The 25,684-nt window shown below is 50.1% G+C and overlaps 1 protein-coding gene across 1 annotated transcript; it reads left to right on the plus strand.

Moving 5' to 3' along the window:
* Nucleotides 1-352: 352 nt before the first annotated feature.
* Nucleotides 353-20,566, plus strand: Ankrd35 (ankyrin repeat domain 35). The gene is given in 14 exon segments (XM_037206912.1): nucleotides 353-500; nucleotides 6,707-6,837; nucleotides 7,759-7,847; nucleotides 8,235-8,299; nucleotides 9,368-9,425; nucleotides 9,565-9,635; nucleotides 9,885-9,991; nucleotides 10,630-10,814; nucleotides 11,486-11,528; nucleotides 11,694-13,252; nucleotides 13,255-13,673; nucleotides 18,733-18,822; nucleotides 19,037-19,102; nucleotides 19,736-20,566. Coding segments are annotated over 14 exon segments (2,982 nt in total). The 5' UTR covers nucleotides 353-461; the 3' UTR covers nucleotides 19,796-20,566.
* The last annotated feature ends 5,118 nt before the right edge of the window (nucleotides 20,567-25,684 follow it).

Genomic DNA, 25,684 nt, shown 5'->3' on the forward strand with positions numbered 1-25,684 from the left:
TCGAAGCTCCTGGAGGTCCTGGGGCGGGCTGGGCGCCGGAAGGGCGGGGTGGGGGCGGAATCTGGGGCGGAGCTCCACGCAGAAAGCTGGGAAGGTAGGGGCCTGGGAGGCGCCTCTGCGGAGGCTGCGAGCATCCTTCTCCGACTGAGTCGGTAGGTGCGGGGGGCGGGTTCGGACTGGAGGGCGGGGCTTGGGGCCCAGCCCCGCGGCCGCGGAAGACTGCGGGCTTTTTGCCTCTGCAGGGGCGGGGCTGGGCAGGGCCAGGGGCGGGGCTTTAAGCCCAGCCTTTGGGTTCACGTCTCTGATTGGGCAGGGTGGGATCTGGGGCGGGGCCTAGGGCGGGACCCACTCTGCTTTTTTTGACAGCTGTCTCTCCTACAGCCGCAGCCGCCGAGTGGGTTTGAGAACCTGTGGCTCGGCTCTCTGCGCGTCCCCGTCCCCCCGTGGCCCTAGCCCCGGCCATGAAGCGCATCTTCTCCTGCTCCAGCTCACAAGTGGCGGTAGGTGCCAAATGAGTGGGAGAAGGGCTTGGGGCTGGGATCCAAGTCCTGTGTTGACAGAAGTCCTGAGTCTCATCTCCATGGACGATCGCAGTGAGTCTGCACCCGTCTTTCGTGCGCTCCTGCGCCTGCGATGCGTCCGCCGGCTCTGCTAACTGAACTTATGTTCGAAACCTGTCTCCCAAAACCTGTCCCTCAGCCTCCCTAACCTTTTCCTTCCCAAGGCCTTTCCCTTTGGCTCCGTGTTCTCCCAACATTTATGACTTCCAGTTTCTGGTATGCTTCCCATGACCCTGCTCTCTACTTCAGCTCTGGCTCCCAGTTCCAACCCACCTCAGACATCTGCCCTACCCCCACGCCTCGCCTTTGCTTCCGTTCTTACTTCCACCCCTAATTCCTGCCCTATAGCTTCATTTTCCATCCCTGCCTTCTCCCCACAACTTTCTCTCCCATAGGGCTCCATTTTCACTGTTTGCTTTCTGCCCTCAAGGTACTCCCAGCCCAGCGCCTTCTCCACAGCCTCCTCCACTCCTGCCCCCTGTCCCACTCCACAGCACTTCCTCTCCCATTCTTCCAAGCACCACTTCAAACCTCTTGCCAACTGGCCATCCAACATGGAGCCTCTGTTTTCTCTGATTTCCGGCCACCTTTCCCCTCAGTATTACTCCCGCTACCTTTTGCCTGGTCCTCCTGCCTGCTCGCTGTGGCTTAATCTTGCAAATCTAAGCTAAGTGGGCAGGCACTGTCGGAGGACATGCAGCCACCTGGCTGATTCCCAAGAGCCTGGGTGAGTTGCCTGCAGAATCGATCCTGGCCAGTTCACTGCAGTGTCTGGTCCTCAGTGTCTGGTTCTTGGGACCGGTCACGTCTCCCTGCCTGGCTCTTTCTCTCTCTCTCTAACTACTCCTTTGTCTGGCTCAGGATTTGTGTTCCTTGTCTTTGGTTCAGTTAGGGAAATTTGATGGTGAGGGGTAAGAAGACAGAGAGTTGCTGGCAGAGGTTCCTCTCTTCTCCGTGCCCCCAACTCGAGAGCAAAGCAAAGATTTCAGAAGACAGTGGTTCGGGGAGGGCACAGCCTTCCTTCTCTAAGGAGCTTCTCTGGAGTGACCCCTGTGAAGGGATGGTGTCTTTTGTGGAGATGGGGGTGTGGGTGACTTGGTACTAATATTGCTTAGCTGACTTGTCACTCATGAGCAAATGTGAGAAACGTTCGGTTATCTCCCTGTGCATGGGCAGGCCACAGAAACCTGGCAGAAAGCTGTGAAGCAAGAGCAGGAACTGTTGAGGCCTGTCTCTGTCCCATTTACATTTGCTTCCACACAGAGTTTCCACACACTGACCAACCAGTTAAAGGGCATGTACTATTACAGGCAACAGAAACTGCAGCTACCTGGCTTCTGTCTTAACTTCCAGTGATTTTTTTTAATCCACGTCTACTTTCCCCTAAATATGGAAAGACCCCAGGATTCTTCCCTTTCAGATTTATGGAGTCTGCTGTCTCCTTAGGAAGGGGACTATTTCATTCTTTTTTGATTCTCCTACCCAGGCCCGACCCTGCTTAGCTTCTGAAATCGAGCAAGTTCAAGGTGATATGGCCGTAGGCTCTTTCTGACTCTCTCAGCCTTGGGCAGTGCCTCCTTTCCTAGACACTGGAATGAGCAGTGGGCTACATCTTGGGATCTAGAAGCCCCCCCTCTGTCCTTTATGACCCCAGTTCTTCACATGTTTGACCATGAGGAAGGTCTACTCATTTAAATAAACTCTTAGCGTCACAAGATTGTAGTATATTAAGAGTGTGGGACGTAAGGGCGCACTCAGAGCTACACACTTAGGATGAAAACTTTTTCCCTCAGATCAAGCTTGCCAAAGACTTTAAAATAGGTTGGCCTCAGCTATAAGTTATTTCCCCAAGAAGCTCCCCCATAATAAGCCCCCAGATACTGTTCTCCACTCACCACACTAAACCTATTTGCAGACAGGTGACAGATTTCCAGGACATTCAGAAGCCTGGCGTCCCAATTATGCCAGCAGATCATCTCTCTTTAACCCCATTCACGTCCTTGCATGAGAACCCTTCCTTGGAGACAAGGACTGCGTGATCTGTGACCCTTTAACTGTTAATCTGCATCAGGCTGGAGATGTAGCTCAGCTGAGAGAGTGCTTGCCTAGGATGCACGGAGCCCTGGTCAGTCCTCAGCTCCATTGTAAACCGGGCACGGTGGCACATTCCTGTATCCCAGCACTCAGGCAGAAGGATCAGAACTTCAAGGGTATCCTCTGTTACAGATGGAATTTGGGGACAGTCTGGGGATACATGAGACCTAACTAAAAAAAATGTAAATCGACAAAATCTAATATACATCACCTACTGTCAAGGAAGACAACCAAAACCAGCTCTTCTAGTCTCGGGTTATTTGATTCAAAGTCGATGATGTCTTCAAGGGTGGCGTAAACCTGAGTTTACTCTGCCTGGGCAGGACTTAGACCAAGAGATGGGCTGGTAAATAGCGTTCAACCTATGGCATCAGCTCAGCATAGAGGATTTCTATTGCATTTCAAATGTGTATTGGGCCCTCATCCCTAAGGCACCTTTCCGTTTCCGTTCACCTAATCTTCAGCAGAAGCCACTGCCTCCTGCCCTACCTGTTGGTATCTTCCAATCTAGATAGGAAGCCTGGGAGTTCAAGATAGGAGAAGGTAAAATTACTTCTACACGGGTTCCCTAATCTCGGTTGTAGAAATAACAAAGCCTGTCCTTGATAAGGAGTCTACTGGTTAATTGGGTGATTACCCCCTGAGGCTGTGATGGTAATCCAGTGTCTCCTTCCAAGATGTTGAGGTGAGCCACGGACTGAGTCTTGGACTTTGGAAGCCCTCCTCTTCCCCTTTGGTTTCCAGTGGGTTTCATCACGAAGACTGTCTACCTGTTCTAAACTCATCTTGGTATCATGAGACTGACTATAGGAGGTAAACCAGGCAGAGTTGGAAGGACCTAGCTGGAAAGATATAACCACATTGCTAAAACGCACTTTACCACCTACCTAGCTTAGCTAACTCGTCGACTGGTATGAGCAAGAGCCTTCCACTTGCTCAGCTGGAGAATTATAAGCTCCGAGACATCCAAAGTGTTCCCAAGCAAATCCAGGAGGGACGATGACTGGAACTGCCATTTATTGTGTGTCTGCTGCGTGACAGACACAAAGCTGTCTGCTTTCACATCATTAGGAAAGGGAGGTTCAAGGACGTGTGTCCCTGCCTGACACTCACAGAGACAAGCTGGGCATGGTGACCCACACTTGAGATCCCAGCACTCCAGAGGCAGGAGGAGGAGTGTGAGCCTCGTCAAGGCTGAGTAAGGAGAACAAGAATGCTGTAGGAAGAGGAAAGAGTTACATTTCCGAATGGAGAACTCGAGGCTAAGGTCAGCTGGTGGCAGTGGTGTATGGTGGGGCCATTGTTCCAGCTGTTTTCTGTCAGATGACCTGGTTCCCAAGGGGCACTGAAAAGCGTGCTCTTGCGTGTCAGGACCTGTCAGGATGTGGAGGAGGGATTTTGCTTGCTTTGCCTTTTGAGAAGAAACCTGTTTGGAGACTCTCCCATGCAGGGAGTGATGTCCGAGATCAAGTAGTTCTGCCCTGGAGGCATTCTCAAACTTTACCTGGAAATAACTAATCCTTTTCCCACCGCTCTGTAACAGTGTGGTCTGATGTGGGAGTTAGATCTGGATGCCAAAGGCCCGAGCGATTTCTAAAGCCAACGCTGTTTCTCTTTTATGTGATCCTGGACAGATGGTTAACATGTGTGTGCTTCCACCTCTTTTTCTAGAAAGACACAAGCTAATCATTCCTAACTAGTTTTCAGGGCTATTTGAGGCTAATTGGAGGGACTAGGAGAAGTTAACGAGTGTTTTACAGGAGTGTTACCTCAGAATCCATCTATCCTGGGCAGTTTTATGGCTTGGACCTTTAAATCTTTCCTGTGTTGATGATTAACAATTTGTCCCGACTATATAAACAGTACTTGAAAATGAATTACTGGGCTTCCACAGACTCAATTTTTTTTCACCCTTCCCTATAACCTCTTTCTTGTTGAGATTATACCTCATAAAACGCAATGGGCCACCCCCGACTTCTCACTACTTCCTGTTTTGTTGTGAAGATGCCATACATTTATGTGGTTCTGTCTACACTAACTTGTTTAATGCATTGTGGTGGGGTGGTTATTATTGCCTGCGTTTTATGTGCAAGGAGCCAGGTTGGAGTGTTTAATGGCTTCCTCTAGGTCACATAGCTGAGAACGTAGCTGAACCAGACTCAGTCCCGATGACAAAATGCCCATTCGAGGACTTTTCCTCCATACCAATGATCTTCGAGTTAGTTCCTCCTTCCTGCTTCGTGTCTCCCCTCTCTGGACCAAAGCGGGCTTCCCTGTGCATGCAGCAGTAGGTGTTTTCATACAGCTCTCTCCTTTATGCCCGGTAATGCTTCAATTATTTTAATTACTCCTCCACCCTCAAAACCTGAGCTGGAAGCATGGAACAATGTATGCTGAGGCAATGTATGCTGAGGCGTGGCTGCTGTCTGGGACAGCTGATCCCTGCCCGGGGAGGAGAGGGGGGATCTCTTTCTGCCTCTTCTTGCTGCCTCCCCTAAGCACGGCTAGAATCTGGCTTGCCTTTGCTGGTTGTTTGCAGTGACAGGTTAAGAGACTAATAGAGAGGCATAGCCAGCATGGTACAGGAAAGCAGAATCTCCACCACCGCCTCCCACCCACTGCGCCCCCAATTTGGGGCCCAATGTCAATAGCTAGAGGTGTTTAGTTGGCTGTGACCTGAAGCTAGGATCCTTGGTGTGCTTTGCAAACCACTAAAGACAAAAAGCAGAATGGGGTAGGGGGTGGTATGGAGAGGTGTTGTGAACCAATCAGGAGAGGTCAGGTTGGTTCAGTTTGTTCTAGAAAGACCTAGGGAGCACCAAGGAAGGGGTTTTTGCTAGGACTGCCCTCAGGCTGAGCATCTAACAACAGTAGTCATGGTGATGATTACAAAGAGTCTTACCGGGTATGGTGGTTTAATCCTAGCATCAGGAAACAGAGCAGGTGGATCTCTGTGAGTTCAAGGCCAGCCTGGGCTACATAGTGAGTTCTAGGCTAGCCAAAGCTACATAGACCCTGTCTCAAAAATAAATAAATGGAGTCTCAAAATGCTAGACATTTGCTATTATTAATCACTTTGAAGCTATGTGTGGTGGAGAACTCCTGACATTCCAGCATTCAAGAGGCTGAAGCAATAGATGCAAGATTGTAAAACATTGGTAGCGAACTTCTGCCCTCTGGGGTTCTCCCATTGTGCTGTAAGCCTGTATTTAAGACCTCTTCCCTCCCTCAATAAACAGCATTCGGCATTAAAAAAACAAAAAGAGGTTGAAGCAAGAGGGTCTTGAGTTTTAGGCTAATCTGGCTGCATAGAGACTCTGAGCTAGCTTGGGCTAGCTTGACTCTGTTTCAATAAAACAAAACAATTTTTGTTTTTTTAGACAGGGTTCCTCTGTGTAACAGCTCTGGCTTTCCTGGAACTCACTCTGTAGACCAGGCTGGCCTTGAACTCACAGAGATCTGCCTGCCTCTGCCTCCCGAGTGCTGGGAGTAAAGGCGTGCGCCTCCATTGCCACCTGCACAAAACAAAAGAATTTCAAAATAATAAAAGTAATAATATTTTTGACGTCGTTTATTGAGACAGTCTTGGTTGGCCTCAAACTTGAGATTCTCTTATCTCAGCCTTCCAAGTGTTGAGATTACTGGTATGTGTATACACACACACACACACACACACACACACACACACACACACACACACACACACACGGTTGAACCTGGACTTGAACTTCTGATCCTCCTGCCTCTACCTCCTGGGGTATATTATATAATAAGCATGAGCCAACCCACCAAGCTTCATAATTTTTAATTCAGTGATCCCCTCGGCACCTTTAGCTTCATGGTGGGCAGTTGCTGTCGATAACTCTTGGTGACTATGGAGTGGTTAGGATTTTACGGCCCGCTTAAGAAAGATCTGCTGCTCCGGGCCTAGAGACCATGAGCAAGGAGAGCCTCCAGGAGGCGCCTTCCTCTTGCAGGGCATCTAATCCCGCTTTTCTTTCCCCATCCCGTTGCCAGCGCCAATATTCATACAATCTGTAACTCCTGACTAGGTGGAGAAATGGAACCGTCGTGATCAGAAGCTGCTGGAGGCCGTGCAGCGGGGGGATGTGGGACGCGTGGCTGCCTTGGCCTCTAGGAAGTCAGCCCGGCCCACCAAGCTCGACTCCAATGGCCAGTCCCCGTAAGTAAGTCTTCTCGACCCCACCTGGCATGTGGTTCTTTTGGAACACTTCAAACCTCAGAGCAATCAGGGCAGGCCTGTAACTTCCGAGCCCTTTCATTGTTTGAACCGGCGGGGAGATGGGCAAGCCTTTGCCGGGTGCCAAGCACAGAACACATGAGGGAGGCGCACGCTGTCCCTGGGGGCCAACCGCCCCACAAGCCACTGTGGCTTGAAGAGGATGGAAAGCTCATTAAACCAACAGAGAACTAATTGCTGAACAAAATTTCCTCATCGCAAAAGTAGGAGGGTGTGTGCTGGGGAAATTAGGAAGGAAGGAGTAAGTCCGGGGAGTCCTGGGGTGAGAGGGAGTGATGGGAGGAAGACTGTACCCCGGCCAGCCTTCTGCAGGCTCAGTTCCGGCTCCTCTTTCTATGCCACTTCCGGCTCTCTGAGGGTTCTGTGCAGGGAGAGGCAGGTGGTCATGTTCCCCCCCCAACATCCCTGCAACAATCTGACACCCCCTGGGATTTGTAGCTCTGCTAGCTTTTCCAATAGCACCCCCTGACTTCGTGACCGTAGGTCCTGGGGGCAGGCTTCTCTCTTAGTAAGACAGACTGGGAGAGCTTCCCACTCTGCTTTGGGCTAGGGAGCAGAGGAAGCAGGGCTTATTAAAGCCCCCCTTGTTAGCTGTTCTGGTACCTGCTTATAATCCCAGAACTTGGGAAGTCAAGTCAGGAGGATCAAGCATTCAAGGCCAGCCAGGCCTATAGAGTGAGACTCTATCTCAAAACAAACAACAAACAACCAAACAAAAAAAAAACCCAATTGATCAGAATAATTTAGAATATTAAACATGATTTTTTTTTAAAAAAAATGAGCGCCTCCCCGTTTTGTCCCTCGGTCTTTCATCCTCTTCTGTCTTGGCGTTGACACTGGCAGGTTTCATCTGGCGGCCTCCAAAGGCCTGACCGAGTGTCTGACAATACTGCTCGCAAACGGGGCTGACATCAACAGCAGGAATGAGGATGGTGAGTCAGCCACGCCCCCAGCCTGCCCATTATGCCGCGGGACTGCCGCAGAGGGGCCAGGGCTGGGCTCTGATGGAGGTTCCGGCCGACCGTGGGCCTTTGCTTCTGTGCTCCGTGAGTTTGGCCGGCGTCTCTCCCGGGGTTCCCCACCCCGTAAGCTAGGCACACCTCCCTCTTCCTCTCACCTCCCCCGAAGGTCCCAGCTGCTTGGGGAACAGGAATTTCTGGCCCGATGTGGCCTAGAGCTTCTCCCTCTAATCTCCCTCTGATTATCTGTGCGTCTCCTGCCTTCCCTCCCAATGAGTCACAGGCATTCATGGGGCCACCCACCCACCCACTCTCTCTCTCTCTCTCTCTCTCTCTCTCTCTCTCTCTCTCTCTTTCCAGGAAGCACCGCCCTGCACTTGGCCACCATCTCCTGCCAGCCACAGTGTGTTAAGGTCTTGCTGCAGGTAAGCACAGTCCTCTGAGACCCCTGTGCAGGTAAGAGACAGATGCTGCGTGCCCCAGCTCTGTCTTGTAGTAACTAACAGCAGTCGACTGTCTCATTCCCAGTAACACGGGCTTGATGGTCATTCATCAATATAGTCACAAACATTTGTGTGCCGTCTACTCTACACCTACCATGCTTCAGGCTGTCTTTGGGGGCAGGTAGGTCGGAAAGCAGGGTCCCCAAGGACTCTTGAGCTATGCCATTGGCAAAGCCACTGCTGCAGAGACTTAGCTGCTATGTGTCTGGGCAGGGAGAAGAAAAGCAGGGGTGTCCAGATAAACAATGTCGCCAAGTCTGATGACCCAAGTCTGAGCCCCAGAACCCACAGGGTGGAAGGAGAGAACTGACTCCTGCGAGTTGTCCTCTGACCTCCGCAGGCATGTCCGCACCCCTTCCCCAAGTAAAATAAATAAGTTAAAAATGTGGAGATGGGGGGCCATTAACCAGGTAGCACAATGAAAAATATACACGTGCACATGAGACACGTGGATGATCTGAGTCTTCAGTAGGCCACTGAGCACACACCGACTGGTCTACATTTTTGTTTTTCAAGACAGGGTTTCTCTTGTAGCTTTGGAGTCTGTCCTGGAACTCGGTTGTAGACCAGGCTGGCCTCGAACTCACAGAGATCCACCTGGCTCTGCCTCCCGGGTGCCGGGATTAAAGGTGTGCGCCACCGCCGCCCGGCTTGACTGTTCTGCTTTTATTACTCGACATCTTTTCCAAATTTCACACAGTGGTCCCCAAACCCCAGGCAGTCCAGCTGTCATTTCCCTTCCTGTGCTTATTTACAGATCACCTGCTTTTTCCTTTGGCCTTAGTTAGGAAGTAGGTCTGAGTTTCAGGGCCGCCCATGATCTGCAGGGAGTAGACTGAGCTTGCATGGCAGTTGGTTTCCCCTCACGGCCCTGGATGGCCCTCTCGTTCCTTTTCACATTACCATGGAAACTGGCAACTCGCTCTGGGGTATGGGGTGAGGATGCTAACACCACGCTCCACTGCTGCCTCTCTTTGTGGCTGTTTACAGCATGGCGCTAATGAAGATGCTGTGGATGCAGAAAACCGCAGTCCCTTACACTGGGCAGGTGCGTGCCTGTGCCTGGGGGCCGCTGGGAAGAAGGCTGGGAAGCAGGCAGCCACTGCCCTGATGGGAGCTGCTGCGTTATGGCCCAAGTAGGTACTCTTCAAGCCTCTCCTTAACGAACCATGTTTCAATCCTTCCAGCCTCCTCTGGCTGTGCCTCGAGTGTCCTCCTGCTGTGTGACCACGAAGCCTTCCTGGATGTGCTGGACAACGTGAGTATGGGACTGGCCAGTGGGCAGTGAGCGGCTCACACCAAGCGGGAGGCCAGACTCTGTGATCCTGCCTCCACTTCTCCTCTTCTTCATCATCTGGGACTCTTCGCACAAGACTGTTTAGCCCCAGGACCCGCCCGAGCTTGTTTCAGCAGGGGTGGGGAGGGGGGCGTTGGCGTGAGGTGGAATCACTAAGTCCTTAGTTCTCCCTGGCTCCTCACGGCCTCTCTCTTTCCCACATCTCTGCAGGATGGACGCACGCCCCTGATGATCGCATCGTTGGGCGGCCATGCGGCTATCTGCTCACAGCTGCTGCAGAGAGGTGCCCGAGTTAACGTCACAGACAAGGATGACAAGTGAGCCGGCTGTCTCTGTCTTCCATCCCAATCTCCAGTTCTTTACCAGTCAGGAAAGGAGCCGGTGGGCACAGGGCATGCACTAGTCTCTGTTCTTGGGGCCCTCCTTCCTTTCCACGAATGGCTCCAAAAGGCTTTGCTGCGCCGTGCGCTGATTGGCTAGCCATGCTGGCACAGATGATACCAGAAGTAGAAAGGCAGCCTCTGGGATCACAGCTTTCATTTACTAGTTTTCAAGTTATTTCCTAAACAGTGGAATCCTTTTCTTCCCAGTTTATGCAGAAGAAGAGTGGTGGTGTAGACTTATAGTCCAGTGCGCAGAAGGTTGAGGCAGGAGGATCATGAGCATATATACTGCTGCTGCTGGTGTGTGTGTGTGTGTGTGTGTGCTCTCGTGTAGAACTTTAGCATCCTATAAAGCAGACAAAAATGGAACACCCCCTCCCCATACCCCCCAGCAGGGGTCCCACTCTCTGATGCTGCTTGACTGACATTGGAAAAGCCGCGCTCTGACCTAATGCTTTGTCGCGGCTGGTGTTGGGGTGCTGTTCTGACGCCACTGAGTGAGGGCTTACCCTGTATGGGATTTCTGAAACTGTGAGGGAAAGCTGGTGTTCCAGATCTGTCTGCACCCACAGATCAGCCTTGATCCTGGCCTGTGAGAAAGGCAGCGCGGAGGTGGCTGAGCTACTCCTGAGCCACGGAGCAGACGCTGGAGCAGTGGACAGCCTGGGGCACAATGCTCTGCATTACGCATTGCGTACACAAGACAAGGAGCTGTGGAGGCTGCTACAGCAGGCCCTGAACCGGCGGCGGAGAGGCGGTAAAAGTCCTTCTGTGCCTTCAAGATCCTCTTCAATAGCCAAAGAATTGAAGAAGCTTCTCAGTATCCACAGCCCATGGGGGCAGTCTGTCTGAAAAATGGCCTGCCACCTTAGTCCAGGGTTGACTAATTTAGTGCTGCTTCATCACAAGATTCCCCGGCATAGCCTTTGCTCATTGAGTGCAACTCTGGCTATTGCCATTGTAATTTATTTGTTTATTATTTAAAAAAAAATATTGCTTTTTTCTTTCTGAGACAGCATTTCTCAGAAAAATGTGTATCCCTGGCTGTCCTAGAACTCACTATGTAGACCAGGCTGGCCTCAAACTCAGAGATCTGCCTGCCTCTGCCTCCCAAGTGCTGAGATTAAATGGCTGTTGCTATTATTGTCATCCATGTGATTTCTATTTTTGCCCACCATTGATTGATGTCCCAGTGCCTTCATGGCACCAGCACAATGATCAATAAAAGAAATATGTGTACAAAATAAAAGAACACTCCACCTCTGGGATAGGAAACCAAAGTTGCTGGACAGTTAGGGATTCGTGGGACAAGAGCGTCACCAGGAAGACATGTGTGAGGATTATCATGACGAGCGGCCACTTTTCTGTAGCAAATCTGGAAACTGGATGAGAGCTGAGTTCTCATTTGTTCCGTGTCTTCTCTCATAGGTCACGGACTGGTTCAACACCCAGATCATGCGTCTCAGGTATGACCCATAGTGTCTCCCTTTTTGTTTCTGACCCACTCCCAAGCTGTTCCAGTAGTCCATGTGGGCATCAGGACATCCACAGAAGCAAGGCTCTAGCAGGGGCTAGACTAGTTGCACAGCCTCACACCACTGGTTTTTGTGTTTGTTTTCCCCCCACCCACAGGCTTCTCCACTGAGCCGCAGGTGGGATCTCCACCTAAGAGCTCATGGAGAGCAGAGCCCGAGGAAGAGGAGGAGGAAGAGCGGGGCTCAGAATGGAAGCGGAAGTATGAAGAGGAGCAGAGGAAAGTGAGTCAGTTGGAGCAGGAGCTGGTGCGGAAGACAGAAGAGTGTAAGGCTCAAGCGGCAGCCTTCCTAGGCCTGGAGAACCAGATTCGGGAGCAGGTACAAGAGCTGGGGCATCTCCTATTGCAAGAGCCCGGGGCTGCCGGAAGACAGGGTCCGGGGCTCCGGCCTGGAGGAGATGGTATGGAGCAGGGTTGTCCCCTGAATCTGCTGGCTGAGCGAATCCAAGAACTAAAGAGGCAGCAGAAAGCAGCGGCCACAGTAAATCCAACAGTAGCTCCCAGGGGAGCGGAAGAGTTAGCCCCAGCAGAGATCCAGTATGAAGTCCATAGAAAGTCCCAACCAGAACAGGGACCGCCCCAGAGTCCAAGGTCTGAGGCCGCTGAGAAAGCCACAGGACAGCGACTGAACACCAGTGGGGGACAGAACCTTGGCCTCGAGAGCACCGACCAGGTGTGTGCTGGCCAGAAGGAGAGGTCCCCGGCTCCAGGAATTGAACAGGCGGGTCCAGTGGGAGAACCGGTGGGCATAGCAGCCGTGAACCAACTCCTCCTACAGCTAAGGGAAGAGCTGGCTGCGGTGTGGCGAGAAAAGGATGCTGCCAGAGGGGCTTTATCAAGACCAGTTCTGGAGGGAGCCCTGGGGACTCCCAGGGCTGAGGCTGCAGCCGCTGCCTGGGAGAAGATGGAAGCCAGGCTGGAGAGGGTGCTGGTGAGGTTGGATCGAGCGAAAGCCGGACTGCAGGTCAAACCCGAGGTCTTTGCCCAGGGGGCCAGAGAGGGAGCCCCCAAAGCGGTCCCAGGATGCACTAAAGAGCACGAAGAAAAGAGGGCTCCTGGAGCCAGAGGAGAACCCCTCGGGGCCCCTGGAGGAGAACAGGCCTCAGGAGGAGGAGGTCAAGCGAAGGGGCACCTGGAGAAAGAGGTGTCAGCGCTGAGACTGAGCAACAGCAACTTGCTGGAGGAACTGGGAGAGCTGGGGCGGGAGAGGCAACGCTTGCAAGGAGAGCTGCAGTCCTTGACCCAGAGACTACAGCGGGAATTTGTGCCCAAGCCCGAGGCGCAGGTCCAGCTACAGCAGTTGCGGAGGAGCGTCGGGTTGTTGACAGAGGAACTGGCCATGGAGAAGGAGGCTACCGAGAAGCTGCGCAAGCGACTGGCTTCCCAGAGCAGCGGCCTCCAAGGACTGTGGAACTGTCTGCCCCCAGACCTCGTGGGCAAGGGGAGTGCACGGAGTACAGCTGCAGAACCCCTGGAAGAGCTGCAGACCTGTATCAGCATCCTGGTGGAGAGGCACCTGGAGACCCAGCGGGCGCTGGCTCGGTTGGAGGAGGAAAACCAGCAGCTGAGAGGATCCTTGTCCCCCTGTGGGGAGCTAGAGGCCTCCCTGAAGGCTACCGCGTCCCCCCAAGTGGCCGCCCTGGAGCAAGATCTGGGGAAGCTGGAGAAGAGCTGCGGGCAGTGCAAGCCACGATGAGCGGGAAGAGCCAGGAGATCTGCAAGCTGAAGCAGCTGCTCTACCAAGCCACCGAGGAAGTGGCCGAGCTGAGGGCCCGGGAAGCAGCCAGCCTGCGGCAGCACGAGAAAACGCGAGGCTCGCTGGTGGCCCAGGCGCAGGCTTGGGGCCAGGAGCTCAAAGTTGTGCTGGAGAAGTACAATACAGCCTGCCGGGAAATGAATCGGCTGCGGGACGCCGCGGCGGAGGAGCGTCGCCGCAGCGAGGACCTAGCGGCTCGGGCAGCCGAGCAGGAGCGCCAGGCGGGCGAGATGCGCGGGCGCTCGGAGCAGTTCGAGAAAACCGCCGAGCTGCTGAAAGAGAAGACAGACCACCTCATCGGAGCTTGCCGGGACAAGGAGGCCAAGGTGAGCAGCGAGGTAGCCTTGCGAGCCTGGCGGGGAGTGGCGCCGCGTTTGCTGGGTTGCAAACCGAAGGTCAGATGAATACTGAACAGGGTGCCTGGCGCTTGCAAGGACCGCTCTTTGCTCGCCTAGGGCGACAGAGGTTTGGAGTTGAGATTGGAGCTCAGGTGGCATACAGATAGAAGAAAGAGATAAAAATAAGCAACATAGTACAAGAGAGAAAAGGGTGTAGGTACTAAAATCTAGTACTCAGTGTTCAGAAGCTATGTATGCCCCCAGGGATACACCAGGGAACACCTCGGCCAATTAACATTTCATCTTAATCCTGCATTAGTCCAGCCTAGTGGTATAATGTGTTCTGTGGTTTTCCCGAGGTTCTGTGCTGACTCAGAGTCTGATGGGTTAACTGTAGATGCTCTTTCCTCCTGCTCCACTCAGAATGGGTCCCGCAAACGATCTCTATTGGCCAAAAAGACACCGAAGCAAAACAAACAAATCAACAACAACTAAACAGTTGAAGAACTGTGCTGGCTGGCACTCAGGAGAGAGGTTCAGGGTCGTCTTCAGCTACAGAGCTGGTTCCAAGCCACCCTGGGCTCATGCGACCCTGTCTCAAGACGCCAAGCGAAAGCAAGCCACAACAGAGTTTTGAAAGCCACTATGTTCCTGGTGCTCTTGGGGAATGAGACATATTTTATTCATTCTAAACCATCAATTTAGAAATGGGTTTAGTAGTTGTAGAACTACCCCCCAAATTAATGAATTCGGATTTCTTGTTAGAACTTGTACAGAAAGAAGTTCGAATTTAGAACCATGGAAGAATATAAACAACATTTACCTAGTGTCCAATGCATGGACAGAAGAAATGCTGACCCAAATAGGCACCGTCATGGAAGGGAGTTAAAGGAGGCATTTTGCCAATAAATAAAATAATTTAATTTGGTTAAATAAAATTTGGCATAGTGGTTGAGTAGTTATGATAGTTACGGTCTCTGGAGGGAGATTGTCTGAATTTGAATTTCAGTTTCAAGATTTTCACTGGGAGCCAAATGTGGTGGCCCAGGCCTGTAACATTAGCCACACACACACACACACACACACACACACACACACACACACACACACACACTGGGGGTGACAACTTGGGTTGAGGATATAGCTCAGTGGCAGAATGCTTGCCCAGCCTTAGGTTCCGTTCCCAGAATTGATAACAAAACAACATATAAAACTTAGTAGTTGACTGATTTGGGACAACTTTTTGTTTTGTTTTATTTTGGGACAGGGTCTCATTATGTAATGTTGGCTGGCTCGGAGAAGTAGACCAGGCTGGCCTTTAACTCATCGGAGTCAGCCTGTTTCTGATGGAGTACTGATGTTAAAGGCTTGGGTCTTTGGCAACGTAGCCTCTTCAAAACCCAGTTTCCTCTTCCATAAGGTTAATTTATTGGGCTGGAGAGATGGCTCAATGGTTAAGAACAATGGGTCCTCTTCCAGCGGACTTGGGGTCCCAGAACCCATGTGCTAGCTCACAGCTGTCTGTAATTCCAGTCCAGGGGGATTCAGTGCCCTTTTCTGGCCTCCACAGGCATCAAGTCCACATAGTGTACAGACACGCATGCAGGCAAAACACTCGTACACAAAATAAACAAATAAAAAAATAAAAATTAAACTACTAATGTGGTGGTGGTTGTTGTAAAGATTTTATTAGATGTTAAATTTATTTTGGTGTGTGGGAATGTAGTTTACTCGGTAGAAGGCTTGCTTCGCAAGGTCTAGGTCGGATCCCCAACACCGCACACTGGGTGCGGGCATAGAGCTGGAGAATGGCTCAGCGGTTAAGAACTTTGACTGCCCTTGTGGAGGACCTGAGGTGGGTTCCCAGAACCCTTGGGCCCCTCACAATCAACTCTAACTGTGGCCTCAGGAGATCCAAGGACTTCTTCTGGACTCTTTGGGCATTGCACTTACTTGCACCCACCCATATATAGACACACACATAAATAATTAACTAAAAAAAAAAAATCCTTTTTAAAATTCAAAGGGCTGGAGAGAAGGCTCAGTGGTAAAGAGCACCAGTTACTCTTCCAGAGGACTCAGGTTTAATTCCCAGCACCCACCCATCTGTAACTTCAATTCCAGGGTTTCTGAGGGCACCAGGCATGCATATGGTGCCCTCATCACACCTGGCATGTAGACATACATGCAGACAAAACACCCAAACACATAAAAATTAAGTAAATAAAAGGTTTAAAAGAGGGGGGGCGGGAAGGGGAAGAACAAGGGAATCCATGGCTGATATGTAAAATTAAATTAAATTATTAAAAAAAAGGTTTAAAAGAGGTTGATGTAGGAGAATCAGGTGGTCAAGGTTATTCCTTATATTTGAGACCAGTTTGATTTTTATGAAACCCTGTTTAAATAAATTATTATAAATACTTAGAATAGAAGTTTGCAGATACAGAAGCCAGGCATGGTGGCACATGTCTTTAATCCCAGCACACGAGAGGCAGAGGCAGGCAAATCTCTGTGAGTTCGAGGCCAGCCTGGTCTATAGATCAAGTTTTAGGACAGCCAGGGCTGCACAGAGAAACCATCCCTGGGGGGAAAAGTTTTTTTGAGGATATGGCTTAGTGTCAGAGCATTTGCCTAGCATGAGTAAGGCCCTGGGCTCAGCCCCCAGCACCACTGGAAAAAAAAGAAAGAGAAAGAAAGAAAATGAACTGCTTTATCGGGCCCAGAGAAACCGCCCAGCAGTTAAAGACACTTGCTGCCCTTGCAAAGGACCCTAGTTCAGTTCCCGGCCCCCACCTGGTGACTCGAAACTACCTCTGACTCCAGTTGTAGAGGATCTGACGTCCTCTTCTGGTCTGCACAGACACCAGCTACACAAGCGGTGGTATATACGTGCAGGCAACACACTCATGCACGCCGGGTGTGCTGGCTGGAGCCTGGAATCCCAGCACTCGGCAGGCAGAGGCAGGGGGATCTCTGTGAGTTCAAGGACAGCCTGGTCTACAGATCGAGTTCCAGAACAGCCAGGGCTACCCAGAGAAATCTAGTCTCAAAGAAACAGAACCTCCCCCTCTCTCTCTCTACACACATACACACACACACACACACACACACACACACACACACACACACCTCATACTCATAAAAAAATAAAACACTCAGGATAATTAATTTTGGGTACACGCTGGGTACTCAGTAAAAAGTTGCTATAGTTGGTTGTGGTGGAACACACCTTTAATGTCAGTACCCTCGAGGCAGAGGCAGAGGATCCTTGTGAGTTTGAGGCCAGCCTGGTCTATGTAGTAAGGTCCAGGCCATCCAGGCCTACACAGTGAGACTCTGTCTAAAACAAAACAAAAACCCAAGCAAACAAAAACTAACAAAAGATCATGAACTACACAGCCAAAGAGATATTGGTTTAAACCATTATTTGTTAGCTGTATGATTTTGTGTTTTGTTTTGTTTTGTTTTTAGACAGTCTCACTGCATAGCCTGGCTGTCCTGGAACTCACTATGTAGACAAGGTGGCCTCCAACTCACAGAGCTCTGCCTGCCTCTGTCTTCCAGCTGCTGGGGTAGAAGGTGTGCACCACCATACTGGTGTAGCTACATGGTGTAGTAGAGTATTTTAAGGCGTGTTACTTTTGTTTATGTTGCATTTGTTTAACTCTGTGAAGCTGTGTTACTGTGCCTGTCTAAAACACCTGATGGTCTAATAAAGAACTGGCCAATAGCAAGGCAGGAGAAAGGATAGGCAGGCAGAGAGAATAGAGGGAGAAATCTGGAAAGGGAGATCTAGAAGGAGCCAGAGAAGGGGAGGATATCAGGGGCCAGCCACCCATCTACACAGCAAGGCACAGAGTAAGAGTAAGATTTACGGAAGTATGAGAACGGGAAAAGCCCAGAGGCAAAAGGTAGACTGAGCTAATTTTAACAAAGACTATTAGGGTCCAGCCTCTAATAGTCTTTCCCCAAGGTTTCCAGAAGAGACGCTACCAACGGTGAGACATAATCTGAGGGAATGAATCCAAGTACGCGGAGCTCTTTAGTCCATCCTGTTTACTCTTCTGAGACAAAATTCTATCTACACAGCTTCAGTTGCGTTCTCATACTTAGTTCCTCTCTGTTCCTTCTCCCCGTCCTCTCACAGTTCTGAGTTCTTTCCACTCGTTCTCATCTTCATCTTCATTCCTGTCTCCATCCTCGTTCCCTCCTCTCCTCTTCCCATGACCCATCTCCACACCTACGATCAGCCATACTCTGGCCCTGCTGCTTTCTGGTTGGGTGGGGAAAGTCTGCTGGGAGCTAGGAAAGCTGCCTCATAGCTTGATGCACCTGGAATGAAAAAAGCCCTTATTTTCTAAGTAAGGTGCTCTATGGGAAGTCTAGAGGTGCCACTTGAGCTGTGAGAGAAAGGGCGGCCTGAGCTTAATTTGCACACGAAGCAAAGCTATGTACCTAATGTCCGCCTGGCCTAGGCAGTGTCTCTGTATGGATATTTACCTTAATTCAGGAGACCAGCAGGTGGTCTGGAATGCTATTTCTGTCTGCCATTTGTCTTTGGATGTTTGAGAGGTAACTCAGATAAAATACACTGTAAGAAGTTCTTAGAAGAAGAATTAATTGGGAAAGCTACCATAGCGCACAAGAAAATCATTGCAGGAACCGGCTAATTTATATTTAAAAGCTAGTATCACCAAGACTCCTTGAGGCCTGGCTTTTTCCTCGGGAAGAGCCCTGCTTCTTCCAGGTATTAGCTTTTGCTACAGTCAGCTGAATTCCTGATTCATATTTCTGTGGCCTGTAACATAATTTAAAGTTAAGGAAATAAGGCAAGCTAAGGCTGGGCATTCATAAGTAAGAATAAACCTCCATGTATGATTTATTTGGGAGCTGGGTGGCGGGCCCCCAAAGGAGTAAGAAACAAACAACAACATAGTTTTGAAAATGTATGAAACTCAGGCTCCTACCCCTAAAATGTGGATAATAGTCCTTTCCTGGGTCATCTGGGGAAAACGACTTGGATCCCTTTCTTTTCTTTTGGCTTTAGATCAAGGAATTGTTAAAGAAGCTGGAGCAGCTCTCTGAAGAAGTCCTGGAGGTCCGGGGGGAGAATACCCACCTCGCCCTCCAGCTGCAGGTATGTGTCGGCCTGCAGGGAAAAGGATGGTGATGGGGAAGAGGGCGGGTAGTGGAAGTGGGGGAGTTTCAGAAGACCAGCCAGGCAGTGGTCCAGGCTAGACCAGTGATGAGCCAATGGAGTCAGCCTGGTGAAGCTTCACTTTATCCTTTCCTCACGCGCGGTGAGTGTGAGAAGGGTAGGCATGTGACTTCCCATGGGTGCTCCCTCTCAGGATTCCCAGAAGAGCCACGAGGAGACCATCTCCACCTACAGGAACCATCTGCTGAATGCTGCTCGGGTGAGCTTGGCGGAGTCTGGGAGGAAGCAGGGGTGCAGAGTGGAGGTTGTCCCTCCTCGTTCCTAGACAGACCGCTGGACCCAGTGGCAGGTCTCTGGATCTCATTCAGTAGATCAAGAGAGGCTATGTGTGAATGTGGCAGAGAAGTGTCCGCTTCTCCTTTCCATTCCCTAATCCACTGCAGGGCTTTTCCCCGTCCCTATGAGGTGACTCTGCCCCAGTCATGGAAGAGTAAGTGAGGCTTGCTCTTTTCTTAGGGATGATGACTACAGGGAGTGGAATTACAATTCTGTACCAGGTGCTTGCTTCCTAGTCATAGTGCGGCCCGTACAGCAATCCTGAGCAGTAGATGCCCTTCTCTTCCTTGTGAAGATGGGAAAACGGCCATGGGAAAGTTAAATATTTAAAGTTACAAGTGAGGGCGGGGGCTGTGGCTCATTGACAGAACACCTGCCTTGTGACAGGAAGCCCTGCTCAGTCCCGAGTGCTGTGAACCAAAACCAGCACACCAGACAAGCAGAATTTGCTGAGGGTGATGTAATCAGAAGAGGTACCGACTGGTATTCCACTATACTACGAAATGCTCCCTCACCTGCTCTCTGTCATCTTTTACATCTTTCCTGCCACCTCCAGGGCTACATGGAACAAGATGTGTACAATATCCTGCTTCGGATCCTCAGCATGCAGGAGTGAGGCAGACTCTGAGCACCCTCAGAGATAACGGCCTTTCCTTTTTGTGAGTTGTGGGTGGAGGGTGATGAGGCTGGGGCTGGGGAGAAAGGACTTGGGGGAAAGGATGTTGTGGAAGGGATTGGGGTGGCATACTCTGGGGAGTCCTGTAGGGCACAGAGCATTTGCAGTGAAGTCAATTGAGGAGACAAAGCTTGAGAGTCCTTAGCGGGAGTCAGGACTGTGAGCAGGTGGCAGGAGAGTACCAGGGGTGACTGGGTGGAACACACAGAAAGGATGGCTAGAATGTCTTCCCAAAGTCTGGGGTAAGGAGATGCCAGTGAAGGATGATGGGTGGTGGACAGTGGTGCAAGTATTTCCTAGGGTGGGACTCGACAGAGCCCAGGCTTTCTCTTTCACTCCACACTCTATTCAAAAGCCAACTATCTCCCAGTCTCCGCCCACCCATCTGTGGGCAGCCTCTTCCCATCCGGAGAGACCAGCATCCCCTTTAGCATGTCGGTGTGGGCAGGAGGAGAGTGAGGGTATGAGTTCTGTGCATTTCCTCCTTGAATTTCTTCTTGCAGGAGTAAGGGCACTGCCTGCTTCACAGAGGCTCTATCAAGCGGTGGCGGGCGGGTGGGTGCCATTGCCCACTAGGGGTGGTGTGGGTCGGGCTTCACTGGACACACGGACCCCAGACCTGAAAACCTGGATACTGGAATCAGCACAGAACAGAATTATGGATGTAAACCAGCTCCATGGAGAATAAAGCAGAAAGATGATGGTCGTGGATGTCACTGTGGTTTTTATAAAAAAAAAAAAAAAAAAAAAAAGAGGGTGGGGTGGGAAACAAATCTTGATCAAACAACTTAAAAAATAAGCTGGGTGTGGTTGGTGCACACCTTAATCTCAGTGCTTGGGAGGTAGGGATGGGCAGTGCAGAAGTTCAGAGACAGCCTTGGCTACACAAGTGAGGCCAAGGCCAGCCTGGGCTACAGTTGCCAATCTGTCTAAAAACAAACAAACAAACAAACAAACAAACAAACACTTCATTCTTTTCTCCTCCTGTTAGGAAAGTCCCTCGCTAAAATGGTAAATTTGTAGCTGACTAACCTATGTGGATACACCACTGTCACAGGAGTTCAGAGTGTACATTAGGGCCCGCTCCTGGTGGTGGGTAGACGGATTTGCAATGGTGTGCACCCAGCAAGGCCGTCATGGTAGATTTACTGCACTGGGGATTCTCACAGCTACCTGTTGGCTCCTCCCACTCCCTAACACCTGATTTTTTTTTTTTAGACAGGGTTTCTCTCTAGCTCTGGCTGTCCTGGATCTCACTGTAGCCCAGGCTAACCTCGAACTCACAGAGATCCGCCTTCCTGTGCCTCCCGAGTGTTGGGATTTAAGTCCTGTGCCTCCATTTCATTTTTTGATAGCCCAATCTGCTGCTACTTCCTCATTTCTAAACTTTGATTTTGACCCATAGTAAATGCATTTTACATTGGATACGTACATATCTGAAATAGTATTTTCTGTTATGCCCAGATCGTGGGGACCCCCAAAAGACCACCACGGAGACAGAATCCCATATGTAAAAGCAAGAGCCTTTATTTTCAAGCTCTGAGCTTGGTCTCTCTGTCCCACAAAGTGGTGAGAGCAGAGAGCCCTGAGCCCAGGCAAGGTAGAGCTTTTATCATCGCGGTTGGGGTGAGGGGATTTCCAGGGTTCAGGATTCTGATTGGCTGATGTTTGTCTAGGGGTATTTGCAAAATAAAAATAGGTGTGTGCAAGATTCGGGGACATCTGGCCACCTCATCTAATGGAATGTTTGGGATGTCAGGTACTTCCCCTTAGACGCAGGCCCTCCCTGGGTGGGGTCAGCTTATAGCTTCTCCTGGGTCTGGGTGTTGCCTGCCAGTAAGCCTGTCACAGAAGCTGCTGCCATGTGGATGCTGGGAATTGAGTCTGGGTCCTCTGCAAGAGCAACAACCTCTCTCTCTCTCTCTGTCTCTCTCTCTTTCTCTCTCACTCAACAGGATCTCACAATGTAGCTCTGACTGTTATGGAACTCAGAGATCCACCTACCTCTGCCTCCAAATGCTGGGATTCAAGGCCTAGGCCACACCCCCGGCTGCAACAAGTGATCTTAACTGCTGAGCCATCTTCCCAATTTAGGGGTTTTTCTTTATGATGCTCATTCTAAAATATTTTATTTGGGGCTGGAGAGATGCCTCAACAGTTAAGAACGAATACTGAGCCTGTGGTGAAGGTGGTACACCCAGGAGGCAGGGGTAAGTGGATCTCTGTGCGTCTGAGGCCAGCCTAGTCCGCAGTGAGAGACCCTGACTTAAAAACAAATAACCAAATCAAACAAAATAAAACAAGAATTAATACTGTTCTGACAGAGAACCCAGCCTGACTTCCAGCCATGCTGGGCAGCTCACAATTGCCTATAATTCCAACTCCAAAGGGATTGAACACCCCTAGCCTCTGAGGATACTCACCTTCTCTCTCACACACATAATTAAAAAACAAAAAAACAAACTGGAGCCTGCAAATATCTCAGGCAGGAAGCACACTTGTTGCCGGGTCTATGATGGAATACACACACGTGTGTACACACACACACACACACACACACACACACACACACAAAAGCATAAATGTAAAAAAGTATAAAATTCTACCTGTTAAAATCTTTCCTATATTTGACCCACATGGTCCCATGTAATCACCATTCTCTGTTTTAGGTGCACATAGGGATAAAGAAAAAAATCTGTATAAAGAAAATGATACACATATATTCTAAAGCAGTTTTCAATATGTAAGTGACCCTTAGGTCCACAGTGAGAGAAATCTGATTCTTGAAAGAAGGAAGGGACATTGGGTTTCTGTTCTAGGACAGAAAGATTTGATCTCTCAGTCACCTGACCGCCCCCACTAGCCTGGCTACTACATGAGAATGAGTTCCTCCAAAATCTGGAGCCTTGCCCTGGTGGCCTAGAAGCGGATCCCCCCTGTTCCTCCTCAGCCCACCCCCTGCTGGGTGAAGCTGGGTCAGACTACAGGGGCTTGGCAGCCGTGGAGTCTGGCAAAGAGACACTGCTGTGGGAAATTGGGGCTACACATGGGCTGAGGGAACTGGTCCAGAGCTCAGCTGAGGCGGAAATGCAGCAGAGATAACGTGGGTCAGATCAGAGAGAAGGCACAGGCCAGCTCTGAGATTCATGTGGACGTGAAGGGGACTGTTTCAAGGGTGAGAAAACGGAGAGAAGACTCCTAGAGAAGCGGGGAGTTGCCAGGGAGGGCACAGAAAGGATCCAGTCATTCCCGAGAGGAACAGCATCTTTGCCCCGTCTGCTCAGTTACCAGAGATGATCAAGCACCGGCACATTCCTTATATTTGGAGGTTTGGGAAAAACAAGAAACTGCAGAGAGGAAGGTCCAGAGAGGGAGAGTTCACTTGGTTAAGTTCAAGTGTGTCAGGAAACAGCTTAGATTATGAAAACCAGGCCTTTGGCTCCCTGGAGGGAGCTGATCCCAGGATGGCAGCTGGGAGGGGTCAGGATATAATGGAGGAGAACTTTCCCCGGTTCCTGCCTTTCTCACATCTCCTCCTTAAACTGTCACTTCAAATGCAAATAGTGACTTTTCCTCTGTTTCACGATCCCCAGCGGGAAGCTGCTCTAACCCCGCTGCTTCCTCTCTTCCCCCCTGGACCGTCTAAGGGGACCTTGGTAGGGACCTGTCAATTCCCCGCCCCTCGTTTTCCAGGTTTTAGATGGTAGGATGTCTATATGCAGGTGAGAGTGGGCAAAGCTTGGTGGCTGATGGTGCCTTCCATACTGTGTTTTCGATCTTATGTGCATGTGTTTGTCCACCCCTGTGCAGGCAGGTGCTCAGGGAGGTAGGAAGAGGGTGTTGGGTCCTAGAGCTGAAGTTCCAGGTGGTTGTGGGTGCTGGGAACTGAACTCTGGTCCCCTGCAAGAACAGGAAGTGCCATTATTCACTGAGCCATCTATCTAGCACCCAACACTAAGTCTTTGAAAGGTCCTAATGGGCAACAGTAATTCATTAAACACATATTTAAGGAGTCTACTATGTGCCAGCCACTGGGATAGAATATTAAGAGCAGTACAGAGTAAAACAAAACAAACAACAACAACAGCAAAAGCGGCCTGGGGAGTATAGCCAGGCCCTCGGCATTTGAGGCAGGCACTCTACCCCCAAGCTGCATCCTCAGCCTGGGTTCTTATCAACAGAGCTTGCAAAGAGGATGAAGCCCATGTGCCCCGGTTCTCTGTTAACCCTGGTATGACACTGGAATGTGCAACCTCATATTCACACTGGACTGAACCCCGGGTTCCAGGCACATGCTCTTCCACTAGGCTAAACTTCCAACCCCAGTCTTAATGCACCTTTTATTATTTTCACTTAAACATTTATTACATTTGTATTCATCTTGCATGCCCTGGCATGTGTGGCGGTTAGAGGATGGTTTTGAAGGCTAGTCCTCATCTTTTACCATGTGCAGAGTGGGTTCCGGTCAGCTGGCACCTTTACCAACTGGGCCAGCTTACTACCCATCCCCCACCCTCCCTGTTTTCAGACAGGGTTTCATGTAGTTCAGACTAGTCTTGAACTTCCCCCACCCCCCACGCCGAGACAGGGTTTCTCTGTGTAGTCCTTGCTGTCCTGGAACTCGCTCTGTAGACCAGGCTGGCCTCGAGCTCAGAGATCCACCTGCCTTTGCTTCTTGGGAACTCACTATGGCTGGTGTTGAGCTCACAGAGATCTGCCTGCCTCTGCCTTTGGGAAACTGGGATATGAAGGTCCTCCATCAAACCTGGCTTGGCCTTCAACTCTTGATCTTCATGCCTTCATCTCCCAAGTGCTCAAATTACTATTACTATTATTATTATTATTGAGACAGGGTCTCACTATGTAGCCCTGGCTGTCCTAGAACTCTCAGCAATCCCCTGCCTCTGCCTCCCAAGAGCTGGGATTAAAGGCGTGTGCTACCATACCCGGCTGATTTTTATTTTAATTTTGTTTTGAGACTGAGTCTTGTCAAATAATCTTGGCTGGAGTGGAACTCACCATGCAGACCAAGCTGGTCTCAAACTTGAGTTGATTTGCCTGCCGTCAGCATGCTGAGATTTCAGTAGGGAAACATGTCCAACTTTCAAATGAACACTTTTAGGAGATCTTCTTTCGTTGTATCACTAACAATTAAGATGAGGCTTATGCTGGGCGCACCCCTTTAATTCCAGCATACAGGAGGCAGAGACAGGCGGATCTCTGTGAGGTCAAGTCCAGCCTGGTCTACAGAGCAAGATCCAGGACAAGCACCAAAAACCCTGTCTTGAAAAACAAACAAACAAACAAACAAACAAAGGATGAGGCTTACTTTCTGTATACTTTTATAGCTTTGTTGAGGTATAAAATTTCAAGTATTTGCATTTTACTGTCCATACAAAATTTTCTGTTCTTACAAAAAACTTTAATGGCTTAATTATGGAAAATAAATATTTTAAACATTTTCCTGTCATCACTTCTTAGAATATTTCAAATTAGTATATGTTTGGATTGTACTGTTAGAAAGTTTGGTTTTTAAAACAATGCTCTTTGAGTTTCTAACGGGTTTCAATACAACAGACACAAACAAGCAGCACTTTATTAAAGGTGTGTGCCACCACACACAGCTGCTTTCCTCTTTAATAAATGGTAAAGTTATATGTATACCAAAGAATCAGAAATTTCTTTATGGCTAGACAGTGGTGGCGCACGCCTTTAATCCCATCACTCAGGAGGCAGAGGCAGGTGGATCTCTGCAAGTTCGAGGCCAGCCTGGTCTACAGAGTGAGTTCCAGGATGGCCACGGCAACACCGAAACCCTGTCTTAGAAAA

This window comes from Peromyscus leucopus, chromosome 6 (assembly GCF_004664715.2).
Source record: "Peromyscus leucopus breed LL Stock chromosome 6, UCI_PerLeu_2.1, whole genome shotgun sequence".
In the NCBI taxonomy this organism is placed as follows: domain Eukaryota; kingdom Metazoa; phylum Chordata; class Mammalia; order Rodentia; family Cricetidae; genus Peromyscus; species Peromyscus leucopus.